The 13900-nt window shown below is 52.3% G+C and overlaps 1 protein-coding gene across 2 annotated transcripts in view; it reads left to right on the top strand.

Moving 5' to 3' along the window:
* Positions 1-13167, top strand: part of SSH2 (slingshot protein phosphatase 2) — a 90184-nt gene extending 77017 nt beyond the window's left edge. For both annotated transcript variants that reach the window (XM_058037469.1, XM_058037471.1), the window contains 4 exons: positions 35-181; positions 773-973; positions 5063-5885; positions 7119-13167. In XM_058037469.1, coding sequence (XP_057893452.1) covers positions 35-181; positions 773-973; positions 5063-5885; positions 7119-9074 — 3127 coding nt within the window. In that variant the 3' untranslated portion in view covers positions 9075-13167. The remainder of the gene's footprint in view (positions 1-34; positions 182-772; positions 974-5062; positions 5886-7118) is intronic.
* Positions 13168-13900: the final 733 nt, after the last annotated feature.

The raw sequence follows: 13900 nt of genomic DNA, 5'->3' as shown, positions 1-13900 counted from the left end.
ACATCTCTCTGAACTGGCTGTGTTTCCCATGCAGGGTACGGTACATTTTGAATGTGACTCGAGAAATAGACAATTTCTTCCCTGGGCTCTTTGAATACCACAATATCAGGGTTTATGATGAAGAAGCTACAGATCTTCTGGCTTACTGGAATGATACCTACAAATTCATCTCCAAGGCAAAGTAAGTCTCTTCAGAAAACACAACACACACATTTAGAAGATATATACTAAGCATTTTGTTTTCCTGCTGATTTTCTTAACTGATTTTCCTCCTTGCATACCTAGCATCACAGCATTTTCATTTTGTGGTTTGCAGTAGAAGAGCATCTCTGTGCTAGAGGCTGCTCTGAACTGCTTCATATCTTTCTGGGATGTGTTTCTAAATTGTGACACCATGTCTGTGGTACAGGTTCTCTTTTCACTTGGAATGTGGCTTGATACCAGTGGGCCATTTGGGCTGAGCTCAAGGGTGCCACACTAGTCTTCAGAGGTTTTTCTGTATCTCTGTGTTTTTCCACTGTGCAATAACAGCTTTAGAAGAGCTGTTGTAACAAAATCTCTTAGGAATATTAACAAGACCTTGTTCTTCAGTTTCTTTGTGTGTCTTGCTCCAGTTTGTAAATTGGATTATCAGATCACATCCCAGACTCCAGCTGTGGCCCCAGTGCTGAAAATATGTTTGATAATTCTCTGGTAAAGAAATTGCTGTTTTCTTCAGCTTGTCAGATGTTTTCTGTTTAGTGATCCTCTTCTGTTCTTTCTCCCACTTTAGGAAAAATGGTTCTAAGTGCCTGGTGCACTGCAAGATGGGAGTGAGCCGCTCAGCCTCCACAGTGATTGCCTATGCCATGAAGGAATACGGCTGGAACCTGGACAGGGCTTACGACTACGTGAAGGAGCGGCGCACGGTCACCAAGCCCAACCCCAGCTTCATGAGGCAGCTGGAGGAGTACCAGGGCATCCTGCTGGCCAGGTGGGTGCAGGGATTGATCCTCATTACCCGTGTTGAGGTGTAACACTTCAATGGTTGACTCCATTTTTGTGTTGTGCAAGCTCGGGTTCATAGCAAAGGTAGCGCTCTGTTTTCAGGGTTAGCTCAGCCTGGGAAAATGGGTGTAACCAGGAGCTGTCAGGAAGCTGTTTGACTTCTTCTAGGATGTTTGCTTTTTGGAAAGTAGCATCTCATGAGGTGTTATCTGAGTGCAGCATTCAGAGCTATGCAGGCTCCAGCAGAGATAAATGATGATCCTGTTGCTTGTAACATCACTTGGCAGGGAACTCGCTTTGTCTCCTCACAGTTCCCTGTTGAACATGCCCCTCCTCAGCAGCTGGTCTGGTTTTATTTAGATCCCTTTGCTAAGTGTTGGTGTGAGGGGAGGGGACAGGATGTTCTGTGCATTGCAACAGTGGTGTTTATTCCTGCCTGGAGTCCTGAGGCTGGTCTGGAGCTGGGCCTGGGTATGGGCAAGTGTGTTGTAATCCCAAGCCAATCACCTGACTAGCAAAAAGACATAAATATTGCATGTTTCTAGGCTGTGTTAAGCAATGTGTTCACGTGATCAGCAGGAAGGAGGTAGTGATACTCTGTTTTGCCAGGTTATGGTATTTAGTTTGGGATCCTGGTGTGCTTTGCCTGGAAGCAGATCTGCAGCAAACACAGTTACTCAATCTGAGCCTCCTGCCACAGGAGGTGATCTTAGCTGGTTTGGACCAAAGTAAATAGGAAATTTCAAAGTTTTTTTGGTGCCTGGAAGATGCCTGCTTTTTGTAAAATCATTTAGGTTGGAAAATAGCTTTAAGGATGAGTCTAGCCATTGTTTTATATACTGTTATTTACAGCAGCTCTGTCACTCATGTACTGTCTTTAGGGCACACTTCTTACCTCTGTCCCTTCATGTCTATTCTATCCACTTGCAATGACCTCCATTCCCTTTCATTGTAATAACTTTTTCTTCCTCTTTTGCTCTCCACCTGTTCCCATCAGCCTGACTGTGTTTGTTGTTGGGCCAGGCCTGAATTCCCAATTTTTACACCAAGCCCTTGGTCTGAGCTCCCCTGTCACTGGAGTGTGCTTCCTCTTTCCCTCTCTGCACAAGTAAACAACCTCAGGGCTCCTCCCAGCTTATTCCCTGATCAGGTGCACCCACAGGAACTTCATCCACCAATTCTTCCCATCCTTCCTCTCCCCTGCTCCCCAAACCCTGCCTGCCACACTGACCCTCTTTCTTTCTAAAAAGCAGCCAAGTAGTATCAAGTCTCAGGACAGATCACGTGGAATAGACAATTTTAAAAAATAGTGCCCTGCTGGACTGAAACCCCTGGAGACAGACAGCACACCTGCCTTGGGTGCCTCATGTGACACCAAACATGCTGCTGGCACCAGTTGGTAAAGGTCAGTGGAGTCCTGAGCCAGAGGTGACCTGACCAGTGTAGTGTGCATTGAGCAGACTGGGGAATTAGATCTCATTGGTGGAGATTGGATGGAGAAAAAGAAGTTTTTTAAGTGTGAAAAACACACAAACAAGTTGGTGAACACCTGTGAGGAGCTCTGGTGTGGGAGCAGCTGGTATCTCACATCTTCCAGCCCTGAGCCCAGCAGGTTTGGGTAATCTGCCAGTCTGGTAGCTGGTGACATGCCTGCAAAGCTACCCTGTACAAACATTTTGGTTAAGGATTATTTTTCCCTGTCTTTTAGTAATTTATTTTTTGGAGGTATATCTTTCCTTTTGCCACCGTTAATAGCATGTGGCCTCCCTTCCACTGAAGCCCTGCCCTGCTCTGCAAGTCCCTGTACAATGGCACAGACAGGATTGCTTGTGAGGCTTTAAACAATGCAAGAGCAGTGTGTTACATCTGTGTAGGATGAAAAAGCCTGCAGTAAATGAAGCTTCACTGAAGCAAGGAATGGCCACTCCATGCTGCAGAGACTGTCCCTCTTTATCTCAAAGCTGCATTTTTTCCTCTTTCTTTGCCCTCTGGCTGCATTGTTTATTGCTGCAGTATTCCAGGACAGGCAAAAAAAAAAAAAACAAAAACCAAAAAAACCCAACAGATTGACACTCATGTGACTGCTCCAGTTTCAGGGGGAAGGTATGTGAGGGCAGCCATGTGCTCACACTATCCAGTTACGGTTTTGTGCTGGGGTTATAGCAACTGGGATATGTTTTCCAGCTGTAAAATAAAAACCCCCTGCCTGCTTTTAGTCACAACAACAAGTGTGTGTTGCTCTTTGGGACTGTCATACTTCCTGGGGTTAGTTAAACTGTCCCCTCCCTCTGTTGATAAACACAGCAAGGCTGAGCCAGGCCTGTTTCTGGTATTAGTTATAGATAAGTTACAGGAAACCAGTGTTTGGGATCTCCTGTGCCTGGTGCAGCTTGTGAACCAACAGCAGTTTTATACCCAAGCCTGGAGAGCTGGTGGGAGGTGTGGGGGCCTCCTGGTCCAAAGCTGGTGTGGGTACAAGCACTGGGAATGTTTCCCAGGAAGGTCAAGAGGCAGCTGTGGGCTCTGGGGAGGGAAGTGGGCTCCTGTTCTCTGACTGCACCTCATGCAGATTGTCAGACTGGGAGTGTGTCAGATTGGGAGATAGCACAGCACACCTCTGCCACTGGTGCTTGACATCTGCTTTGGTCCTCAGATCTGTGCCAGTTGCTCACACTGGAGGGTAATTCTGACTTTCAAAAATCAAATGTGCAGCAAAGAGATGGATCTGAGCACTGAAGTGCCCTCAGAAAACACCAGCAGCTCCCCAGGCTGTATGAGCAGAGACGTCAGATGACATTCCATACAGAGCCCAAACAAGAACCTGCCTCAGGGACAAGCCTGTTTCTGCTGCCAGTGTCAAACTGCTCCCAAACCCACTGGAGATGGAGCATGTGCACCCCAGGACGTGCCTTTGGCCTCTGATCTTGATCCTCCTCTCCTGTGTCAGGACCTGATTCTGCCCTGTGTCACACGGGAAGGTTGTCACTGATTATAGGGTTGGAAAGCCAAATGTGCAATGAGTTATTTTCCTTAGCTGTTGGGCACCCACGACTGAACTGGCACGTGGTAATTAGCTCAGTACCATCTGTTAATTAACTTAGAGTGGCCACTGGATGTGTCTGGGAGCGCCTGCTCCTGCTAGCAAGGGACTGGAGGGTTTTTGCAAGATCTGCAACTCCAAGGAGGTTTCTGTGGTTTCTGTGTTCCTCCTAGGGGCAATGGGTGGAAACACATCCCTGTGGCCATGGCCACTCACGAACCCTGGCAGCCTGGGCTAGCTCTGGCATTTCATGGCAAGAAGTTGCCTGCAGTGCTCTCTGTAAGCCCAGGTGCATGGGTTGGGGATTTTGGCAGGTGGAGTTGAGGAAGGTGATGCAATGCCACTGGCAGTTATTTGGCCTTTTGATGGTTCAGACTTTCCTAAAGGGGCTTTCCAGGAGCTGGAGGAGTTCTGAGCTTCCTTCCTGTGGAAGGTGGGTGGTAATTTGGGCTGTGTGTTTACTGTTGAGGATATCTTGTGTGTTTTTGCACACACCCACCTCTACTCATCCCACCCTTTCCCTTGGTTACAAGAGCCAGTTATTGATTACTGAAACTATTCAGAGAAGGAACCACGAAGGAAATTGGACTTTATGGAAATTGGACTTTATAGAAACTGGACTTTTTTCAGTGTCCACCACCTGCTTGTGTCCAACACAAGAGGTTCTCTCTCTTCTCGTCACCTCTCACCTGCTAGCAAATGGAAAAGTTCTGGCTGAGAAAAGAGGACCATATTCTGCAGTCAATTAAACATTGCATTTGAGTGGATGGATCCAGCGCTGCTGAGAAATAGGGAGGGCTGTGTGGAGCAGAATGGTGCCATGGAATTCAGCTCCTGGAAAGTGGCTCCTTACTGGGTCAGCTTCTCCAGCAGCAGGTCTGGCCCTGAACTGTTCAGGTGAAGCCGCAGCTGTGGTCAGTGACTCCAGCATTTGGCACAGTTTCTGTTGTAGGTTGTGTCCTCTTACAAGCAGGTGGATCTGGCTGTGGTATGTAGAAGTTACTCACTGTTTTCTTTTGCTCTCCTTCCCTGCAGCAAACAGCGGCACAACAAACTGTGGCGCTCACACTCAGACAGCGACCTCTCGGATCACCACGAGCCCATCTGCAAGGCTGGGCTGGAGCTGAACAAAAAGGAGATCACCACCTCAGCTGACCAGATCTCAGAGGCCAAGACCAATGACAACCAGCAGCCCATGTCTCCCATTTACTCAGCTGAGCTGGAGAGGGAGCAGCAGCTCCCAGAGGACACAAATATGATTGAGGATGTGTGTGTGAAGGAGAGAAGGATCCACTTAGAGTTTACTTGCAGAGACTTCCACACTGAGCAGATGGAGGACAAACTGAACCTGAACAATATCAATGGCTGTACAGCAGGGTGCTGTGTAGACTCTGTCCCTTCTGACAACTGCCGTGCTTCTGAGGCCTTAATGCAGCTCCAGCACCCTTTGGAAATAACAGAGTTTCCTGATCTGACAGTGGATGATCTGGAAAAAGATGCCCTTAAGCCTGATATGAACGTGCACTTGGTTCCCATGGAAGAATTCACTTCATGCTTAAAAGACTTCCCCCAATCCCCAAACCAGAATTCCCTAGGTCCCCAACAGAACCCTCAGCCCGAAGTGACAGACCTCAGCACAGACAGGATTGATTTCTTCAGCGCTTTGGAGAAATTCCGCTCCCGAACCTGCTCCCATTCCAGGCCAGAGGAGCAGGGCACTGGGAGGAATGGGGTCTCCAGGGTGCCCGTGCTGGAAGTGCCACCTGCTGCAGATGGGGGTGCAGATGCTCGAAGGAGCAGCCCTGGAAACTCTCCTCAGCCATCCGATGACTCTTCCACAGATGAAGAGCAACAAAAGGTTAAAATAACTTGCTCAGGTTTTTTAGGAACTGCTGCTTGCCCTTGTCTCTGGCTGTTTTCTGCTCTGGGGTGGCCGTGGATGGGATTTTCTAGCCCTGCTTTCACTGCACATAGTGTTTGGGGAGGGATTGCTAGATGCTTCTCCCTTCCTTCCCTTTTAGATACTTGCCCTTTTCTGCACTTTTTCCTTAAACATCAGTTTGCTGGCATTGGCAAGGCCATGAGCCGACCTTGACCTGACCTGCAGTGCTGTTCTCATGAGAAACTTATTTTTGAGTTTTGCATCAGGAGAGGAGAAAGGTGGGACTTGACCCACTAATATAGCCAGACCCTGAGCCCAGCCAACATCCCAAATCTGACTTGAGAAATTCACCAAAGAATGGGGCAAAACTGGCCCTTTTCCCTGGTTGGGAAGCACCAGCATTGGGGTAGTAAATCAAGGCAGGTGTAGAACTTGCACTGCTGGAGGAAGAAATTAACCTGTCCAGGTCTGGAGTGATGGGATTGGTCATGGCTCACTTCTCCTGGGTAGAGAGATGGTCTTGACAAAATTTAGTAACCTCTAAATTTAGGTACCTTTTTCTCGTAATTGCTTTTCAGCCTCCAGGACTCTCACAGGGATTGATGATGTCCGGGGCCATCATTTTCTGGGAGCTTCTCTTATTTAAATTCCATCCTGCATTGCTTGAATCTTTTCCATCTCCATGTGAGGCAGTAAGGCTCTTCCAAATATAATAGGCCAATGCTCTCTCCTGTGATTTAGCAGAGAGTGTCTGTGGGGACTGGGAGTCGCCCTGGCCATTTTCCTCTGGGAAATCAGAGCATTTGGTCATTCTTTCTGCTGTACTTCTGTCTGCTCCATACATGAGCAGAATTTGTCATGTTTTCAGTTCAGAATGGTATTTTAGCAGTATTAGGTTTCTTTTTGTTTGTTGGACTTTTCTTCATTTAGAAAACCAAAAAAGCTACCTTTCCTTGGAGTTTGTTGAAATTAAGGTTCTTAGATCTTTGTCTAAGTGACAATCCAGCCTGGAGTGTGTTAAATTTAGTCTCATAGACAGTAAAAAACCTACATAAGTGATCACTGCTCTTGTGATCTGTCTCCACACACTGCCACGTGCTTTTTTAGTTCCTTTGGGGATGTGCACCCCTATTTTCTCTAACCTGCTGCTGTTTGCTCCGTGTCAGCACAGCTGATGCAATTTGTAATTCTCCTGTTTGTGTGTTGCAGGAGGTCCCTGAGCTGCCTGGTGCAGGTCATCTCACAAGATCCCACTCAGAAAATGCCATTTCTGTGAAGGAAATTATCACAGAGATCGAGTCAATCAACCAGGGAGCAGGACCTGCCCAGCAGAAAGAGGGTTCAGCCAACCTCAGCCAGACACCAAAGAGGAACACGGTGCATGACCTGCCAGTGGAGGTGACTTGGGCATCAGAAAAGTTGGAACAGAGCGAAGGAGCCTGTGCTGGACACCAGGAGAAGGAGAAGGACCCTCTGCCAGCTGAGCAGGAAGAAGCCCCATCTCTGCAGCTGTCTTCTGGTAGATCAGACCTGGAGGAAAGCAGCTCTGGTGGGGAGCAGCAGGAGCCTCGTGGCCCCACCAAGGCCGAGCCCAAGTGGTGCCCCGGCTCGGTGCGGCGAGCCACGCTGGAGTTCGAGGAGCGCCTGAGGCAGGAGCAGGAGCACCAGCACACGGCCCCAGCCTGCACTTTACCCACCCGCAAGAACTCCAGGAACGACTCCCCTGCTGCCGAGCTCCTGCCCCGGGGCAAGAGCGAGGAGCCGCCCCTGGAGCTGGCTCCGGAGGGGGACAAGGCGCAGGAGGAGCCGCTGCAGCCTCCCAGGGCAGAGCAGCCCGTGGGCAGACCCCTGCCTGCACCCCTCGGGGCCCCTGCCCAGGAGTCCCTGCCCACAGAGCCCAGCCCGGGGCAGGAGGCAACAGCACAGGAGCACAGGACAGTGGTCTCGTTTGGTGGGACGGAGGAGCCATCCCTGCCCTCCCTCCTCCCAAAGAGAATTGAAATCATTGAGTACACCCTCACGGTCAAGCCTGCGGAGCAGCGCCCCCACACAAGCTGTGAGCAGGGCGGGCTGGCCCCGGCCACCCCGTCTCTGGATGAAAACTTGAACCCCTCGATGCGCTTGGAGAAGGCTCCAGCGGATCCCTCGCCGCCGGAGCACGCGGTACGCAAGCAGGCTGCCTTCACCCTGGGCAGCCCCAGCAAGGAGGGCAGTGGGAGATCTGTTCACCTCGGTGCTGCTTCTCCCTCTACCCTGGTGACCTGTCCACCTTCAGCCAGCCTCGAGCGCTCTCCTTACCCCTGTGTCATTCGCCTGGAAGGTGTCACCGAGCAGAGCACGAGCACAGATGATGAGCCGGTCACACCCTGTGGCACCGAGGGAGATGCGACTCTGCCCTTCAGGGACAGTCCCAAACCTCTCTGTGGGGACAGTGCTGGCACCTCAAGGCAGCAGAGCAGCGAGGACTTCAGCAGGCAGCGTGCTGCAAACATGGACCTTCCGGACATCTCGTTCCTGTGTTACAGCCTCCCCCACAGCTCCAGCAGCCTCAGCGTGGAGGAGCGCTCCGGCAGCCCCGGGCCGGTCAAGCTGCGGGCCAAGGAGATCGAGGCTCGGATCCGGCACGCAGGGCTCACCAGACCCTCCCACATGAAACGCTCGGCATCCCTGGCCAAGCTGGACTGCCTGGAGCTCTCCAAGGACGACTTACACGACAGGGAGTCGGCCTCTTCCAACGCCAACCCCGTGCTCCTCACCTGCGTTGCCCTGGGTCGAGGCTTTTGTGGGGGGAGGTCGGAGAGGGGCTCGGAGAGCGCGTGTGGGAAGCATCGCCTCTCCTCCCCAGAGCCCACCAGGCATTTTGTGGAGCAGCTCAGAACAGCTGAGTGCATTGCCCAGAGCATGCCCGTGGAGAGGCCGCTGGCTCAGTACGCCAAAGAGTGCAGCTCCAGCCAGCAGAGCTTGTGCTCCAGTGCAGATCCGACGTGGACTAGCTCCAGGGAGAGCCCTCCGCTGCTCCAGGTGCAGGTCCTGGACTCCTTGTCTCCATCTCAAGCTCTGGCTGTTGCCCCACGGCAGCAGCACGGGAGAACTCACCCTCTGAGGAGGCTCAAAAAGACCAATGACAAAAAGCGGACAACCAATCCCCTCTACAACACGATGTGATCCTGGGCCCTTGGCTGTGATTTCTTACCCAGAACCTGTGGTGTTGCTTTCACACAAGGGGCAGGTGTAATATAAGGAACATGCACTTTATTGGTTAATTTTATATATATTGTCATTTTACTGTTCCTGGCGCATGTAGGTGTGGGTTGGTTCTTCTGTGTGTGACTCTGACTGCAGGACTGTTTGGGTTTTTTTTTAAGTTTAACTCAGATAACCTCAAATGTTCTTTTTTTGTTGTTTTTGTTGTTGATAGTTTGTTTTAAAAGAACACCTTTATCATGAGAAAATGGAAGTTGGCTTGCTTTGGCGAGGTGGAGTTTTTGCTTACAACCAGATCCTCGTTCCTGACTTGAATTTTCCCCATGCCTTGAAATGGTGCTGGGCAGTTGGTGGGGTGAGAGCCCCTGTAAATGTGAAGGTTGTGCCAAGGTCCCTTTGTTTGGCCTTTCTTTTATTCTGCAAACTGGAACTCCACCATGCTGGCAGATCCCTCACAAAGCTGCTTCAGGACAAACACCCTGGGCTCAGTTCAGCTGGTGCTTCCCCATGAGGAGCACACAGGGGTAAATCCTCCCAGTGGATGGGCTCTAATAATCCTGGGCAGCACCAAGACCAGCTCTCCCATCTGCCATGGGGCACACAGAGCTCTCTGCTCTGGAGGTGGGGCAGAGCTCCTCCAGGAGCTGCCAGGTTCACCTCTACCCCCAAAGCCAGTGTTCTTTTAAAACAAACGCCTCATTAGGGTTTTAACCCTCCCATTACTTGAATACTGCTGTGGGCCTTCCAAGTTCATGGCCATATCATCTGTCCTCTGCCCCAAAGCTGTTCTTGTGCTGCCTGAGTTTCCCTCTCCCCTCTGCCATGCTCACGGGTGTTTCTGGTGGCTCCCAAAACTTGAGCTGTTTTTGTTACATGACATACTGCCCTTAATGTATAGCTTTGTCCTCTCTGCTGTCACTCCTAACTCTAGACCCAGAGGGAAATATTTTCTGGAAGTTTATTCTTTTTTTTTTCTTCTTTTTTTCTTTTTTTTTTTCCTAAATTGTATATATGATATTTATTTTTTATTTTTGGCTTTTCTATGTTTTTTTTTTTTAAAAAAAGAAGGGCAAGACTGCATTCTGTAAACTGGAAAACAAACCCACGTGACTCAAACTCAGTGCTGTTCTTTGTGATCTGCACAGACATGGGAGTGGATTTGACATTATGAGCTGTCTTCCCTTTCCAAAAGTGAGCCTGGATGCCAAATGTGTCCCTTCTCCTCCAGTCTTGTGTGAACCCCCGTTGTCCCACTGTGGGAGGGGCACTGTGTGTCTGTCTGTCCATCTCCTTCCTGCTGGAAGCTGGGTGCCAGGGGTGCCAGTTGGACATGGAAAGCCTTTGGCTGCTCAGAGCCATTCTGCAGGTTCTTGCTTCCCTGGAGAAACTGTGTGTGAAGGCTCTGCTGCAAATTTCAGCAAATTATTTTGTGGTTTCTGAGCAGTTTGGCTAAATCAAAGCTCCTCATTTCTAGCAGTGTGCATCAGCAAGTTGTCCCTGTGCTGTAGGAGCAGAGGGAAAGGCCAAGGGGAGCTCTGGGTCCTGTCCACAGTCCCGTGGCAGGTCCTGTCTGAGCTGTGCTTGGCTGGGGCCCAGACCTGCCCTCTGGGGAGGAGCAAAGCAACGAGGAGATGCAGAGTGGCTGGGGCTGCTGAAGCCCAGCATGGAGAGGACGTGGTGTGGGAGGAGCAGCAGCCAAGCCATGCCTAGAAAGCAGCCCTGAAGCTGCAGAGTCCTGCAGGCTCAGATGGGACAAACTCCCCTGAGCTGGAGAGGGGCGCACGGCGCTGGAGCTCTCTGGAGTATTGGGAAGCAGCATCTGCCTGCCCTGGGGAAGGGCTGTGGGGTATCCTCAGCCTGTTTGGCAAGGCAATGCCACCTTGCTGCCCTCCTGCAGCCCCCAGGGTCCTCCTGTGCTGCCTTGCAGCCTGGGCAAGGTCTGTGAGTCTGTCTGTGCTCCAGCAGCCATGAGCACTGTCCCTCCCTTTCCTCAGCTCTGGCAGGGGGCTGTTACCCCTGCTGGAGCACAGCCCTGTCCTGGCTCACACAGCACGTCTTCCCAGGCCATTTCAGTCACTAGAAGTCACCCAAGCCCCTGGCCCAGGAGGCCAGATATTTCTTTGGGACACTGGAAAACATGTGGCTTCTCCTAGCCCGCTCCAGCTGGCTCCGGAGCAGGGCAGGCACTGCGCAAAGGCCAAGTGGCTCGTGTCATCTGCAGAAGGACAGGTTCAGTCCCTGCCTCTCCCACAAACTTCTTCAGGCCCCACTGCCCACCGTTCTGACCCCAAGGACATGCCTGCCTGTGCCTCCAGGGTGGAAGGCACTGGTTGCCCCCAGGCTGCCTTGCACTGGAGGGTGCGTGCTTGGCTGGCAGCATGTCCTGGTGACAAGGATCTGCTCAGGAGGGAAAAGCCCTGTGTGGAATTGTTTCCCTTGAGAAGGCAGGAGGAGGAAAAGGATTGGGTTTCTTTGCCCAGCTTGATCTCAGGAGAAATGCCCTCTGGGAAGGGTCTTCAGTGCAGACCAGAAATGCTGCTTCCTTCCAATACTCAGCTGCTCTCCGGGTGCTTCAGCTGGGGAGAGCAGCAGAGGGGCAGAGGCCCCTGCAGGGAGGTGCTTTGCTGTCCCTTGTCCTTGGCTCTGGCCCAGCACAACTGGTTTTTCTCTGAGGAGGCTGTGGGCAGGCACAGGGAGTCAGGAATGGTGGTTCTCTTGCAGAGTGATGAAGGCCTTGGAGGTCTGGAGGCTCTGAGCAGGATGGCAGGAAGGGGATGGACTGGAGGGGTATGGACCTCCTTTTCCAGTGTCTGGGCAATGAAGCCACCAAGGCCCTGGCATCAGAGGTCTCTGCTGGGGACAGTTGTCCCTTCTCCACGCTGGTGGCTCTTGGGAGGTGAAGTCTCTCTCCTGGTTCCTGCAGCCACCCCACAAGAGCTTCTTGTGACCTGCTGAGCACCACAGGGAGCAGCAGCACCTCCAGGGTGCTCAGCAGCTGACAAGCCTCGCGGGTAGAGGGGGTTTGGGAGAAACGTGTTGTTTTAAGGGCATTTTTGTACAAAGCAACTGTTCTTTGGTCTCTGGCGAAGCCTCTCTGAGGACGCTTTATTGTTTACATTGACTCCTGTACAATATCCCAGCCATGGCTGCCCCGTCCCGGCCGTACTGTAACGTGTGAGCCTTGCACAAACGGGCTGTGTGTGCGTGAAACTGGTTTTACACTGCGTTCTGTTGCACTCGGTGGTGTGTGTGGGTGCTCTGTGTGTGAGTGTGAGTGTGTGTCTGGTCTGCTTGAGAAGTTGTGACCTGTACAAATCTCTCCCCTCTCGGCCCTTTCCTGGGGGCGCAGTCCCAGTGGGTGGCAGGAGGTGACACCCAGGTCACTGGGATGTTTAAACTGAGCAGGGATTAGCTCAGTGTCCCTCTGCCACCAGGGCATGGTGGAAGGGATCCCACCCCACCTCCGGCTGCTCCGGGGACCTCCTGGGAGGAGCGAGCTGGGGATCCATGGCCACAGGGGCACCGCACCCCCCGGGGGCTCCAGGAGCCTCGCAGCTCTCTGGCAGGAGGAAGCCATACCCACCACAGGGCCCTGCTCCCTGCACGCTGCGTCCTGCCTTAACTCGGGCCTGGCTCCACACAAACACCCCCGGTTCTCCCCAGGGCAGGGGCCCGGAGCCCTCGGTGTGGGGCAGAGGCAGGTGCTGGCCTGGGGCAGGGCTCGGTGCCAGAGGTGCTAACAGCCCGCCCACGCTGCAGACATCTCTGTTGGCACGAGAGAAGGTGCCAGTGCCTTTTATTTTCCTTTCTGGAGATGTGACGTCCGTGCGCTGGTTTGTAGGGATTGTCCAGGGCCGAGCAGCTGGCGGTGGGGCTGCGAGTCAGGGAGGGGAGCGCTTCTGTCTGCCCCTCCTGGATCTTCCTTGGTGGCTGGGATCGCCCCCTTACCCCCTAAAGACTTTATGACCGATGTGCTCAGCTGTTTTTAAATGTGAACTTGTGCACTGATGTGCAGATTCAATGTTCTTGTTACCGAATGAATAAAAGTTTTATTTTGAAGATGACAAAGGCGTGTGGCTTCGTGTTTGGGATTGGGGCTGAAGGTGAGGGAGTGATCTGTGCTGCTCTCAGAGCATGGGGTGGCAGTGGGGGTCTGGAAAGCCAGAGTGGGGTTGTTCCCTCTCATGGATGGCCCGAGTCCTGTCCCAAGTGATGGAGCTGTGCTTCCAAGCAAGAGATATTTCCAGACCACGCTGCAGTTGCAAGATTCCAAGGGTTGTGTATTTAAAACTCTCAGGATGCTGCAGGTGCCCTCCTTGCACTGCTGCAGACACGGGAGCTGTGAGGAGGGTTCTGGTTTAAGCTCCAAGGGGGATGTGTCCAGGTGGACACTGGACAACTTGTCTCTGGTTTTGCTCCATTGTGGCAAGAAAGGCAGTGCAAGGGTCTCTGTGCCCTTGCTGTGAGCGAGGGACTTGAGAAGGCCAAATTCCCTGGGCTCAGCCTCCCCTTCCATGCAGGAGCTTCCCACCAGGCCAGAACTGAGTGGGCACCAGGGTGTGGGGCTGTCACTGCAGGGCTGTCACTGTGGCTCTGGCAGTGTCTCTGGGGTGCCCCATCCCTTCTTCCTCCCCCCAGCACCACCTGGGGAAAGGCTTCCCAGGACCATCACTTGCTGGGGATGTGTCTTGGAGTTAAGGACACGAGACGCGGAGTGAGCCAGGGCTGTGGTGGGACAGGGCGAGCAAGGGGTGCCTCTGCAGCCCCCTTCCTCCCTGCCACCCCTT

This window comes from Melospiza georgiana, chromosome 19, assembly GCF_028018845.1.
Source record: "Melospiza georgiana isolate bMelGeo1 chromosome 19, bMelGeo1.pri, whole genome shotgun sequence".
NCBI lineage: Eukaryota > Metazoa > Chordata > Aves > Passeriformes > Passerellidae > Melospiza > Melospiza georgiana.
Note: the sequence above shows the minus strand (reverse complement) of the source record. Positions and strands in the feature narration are given on the sequence as shown.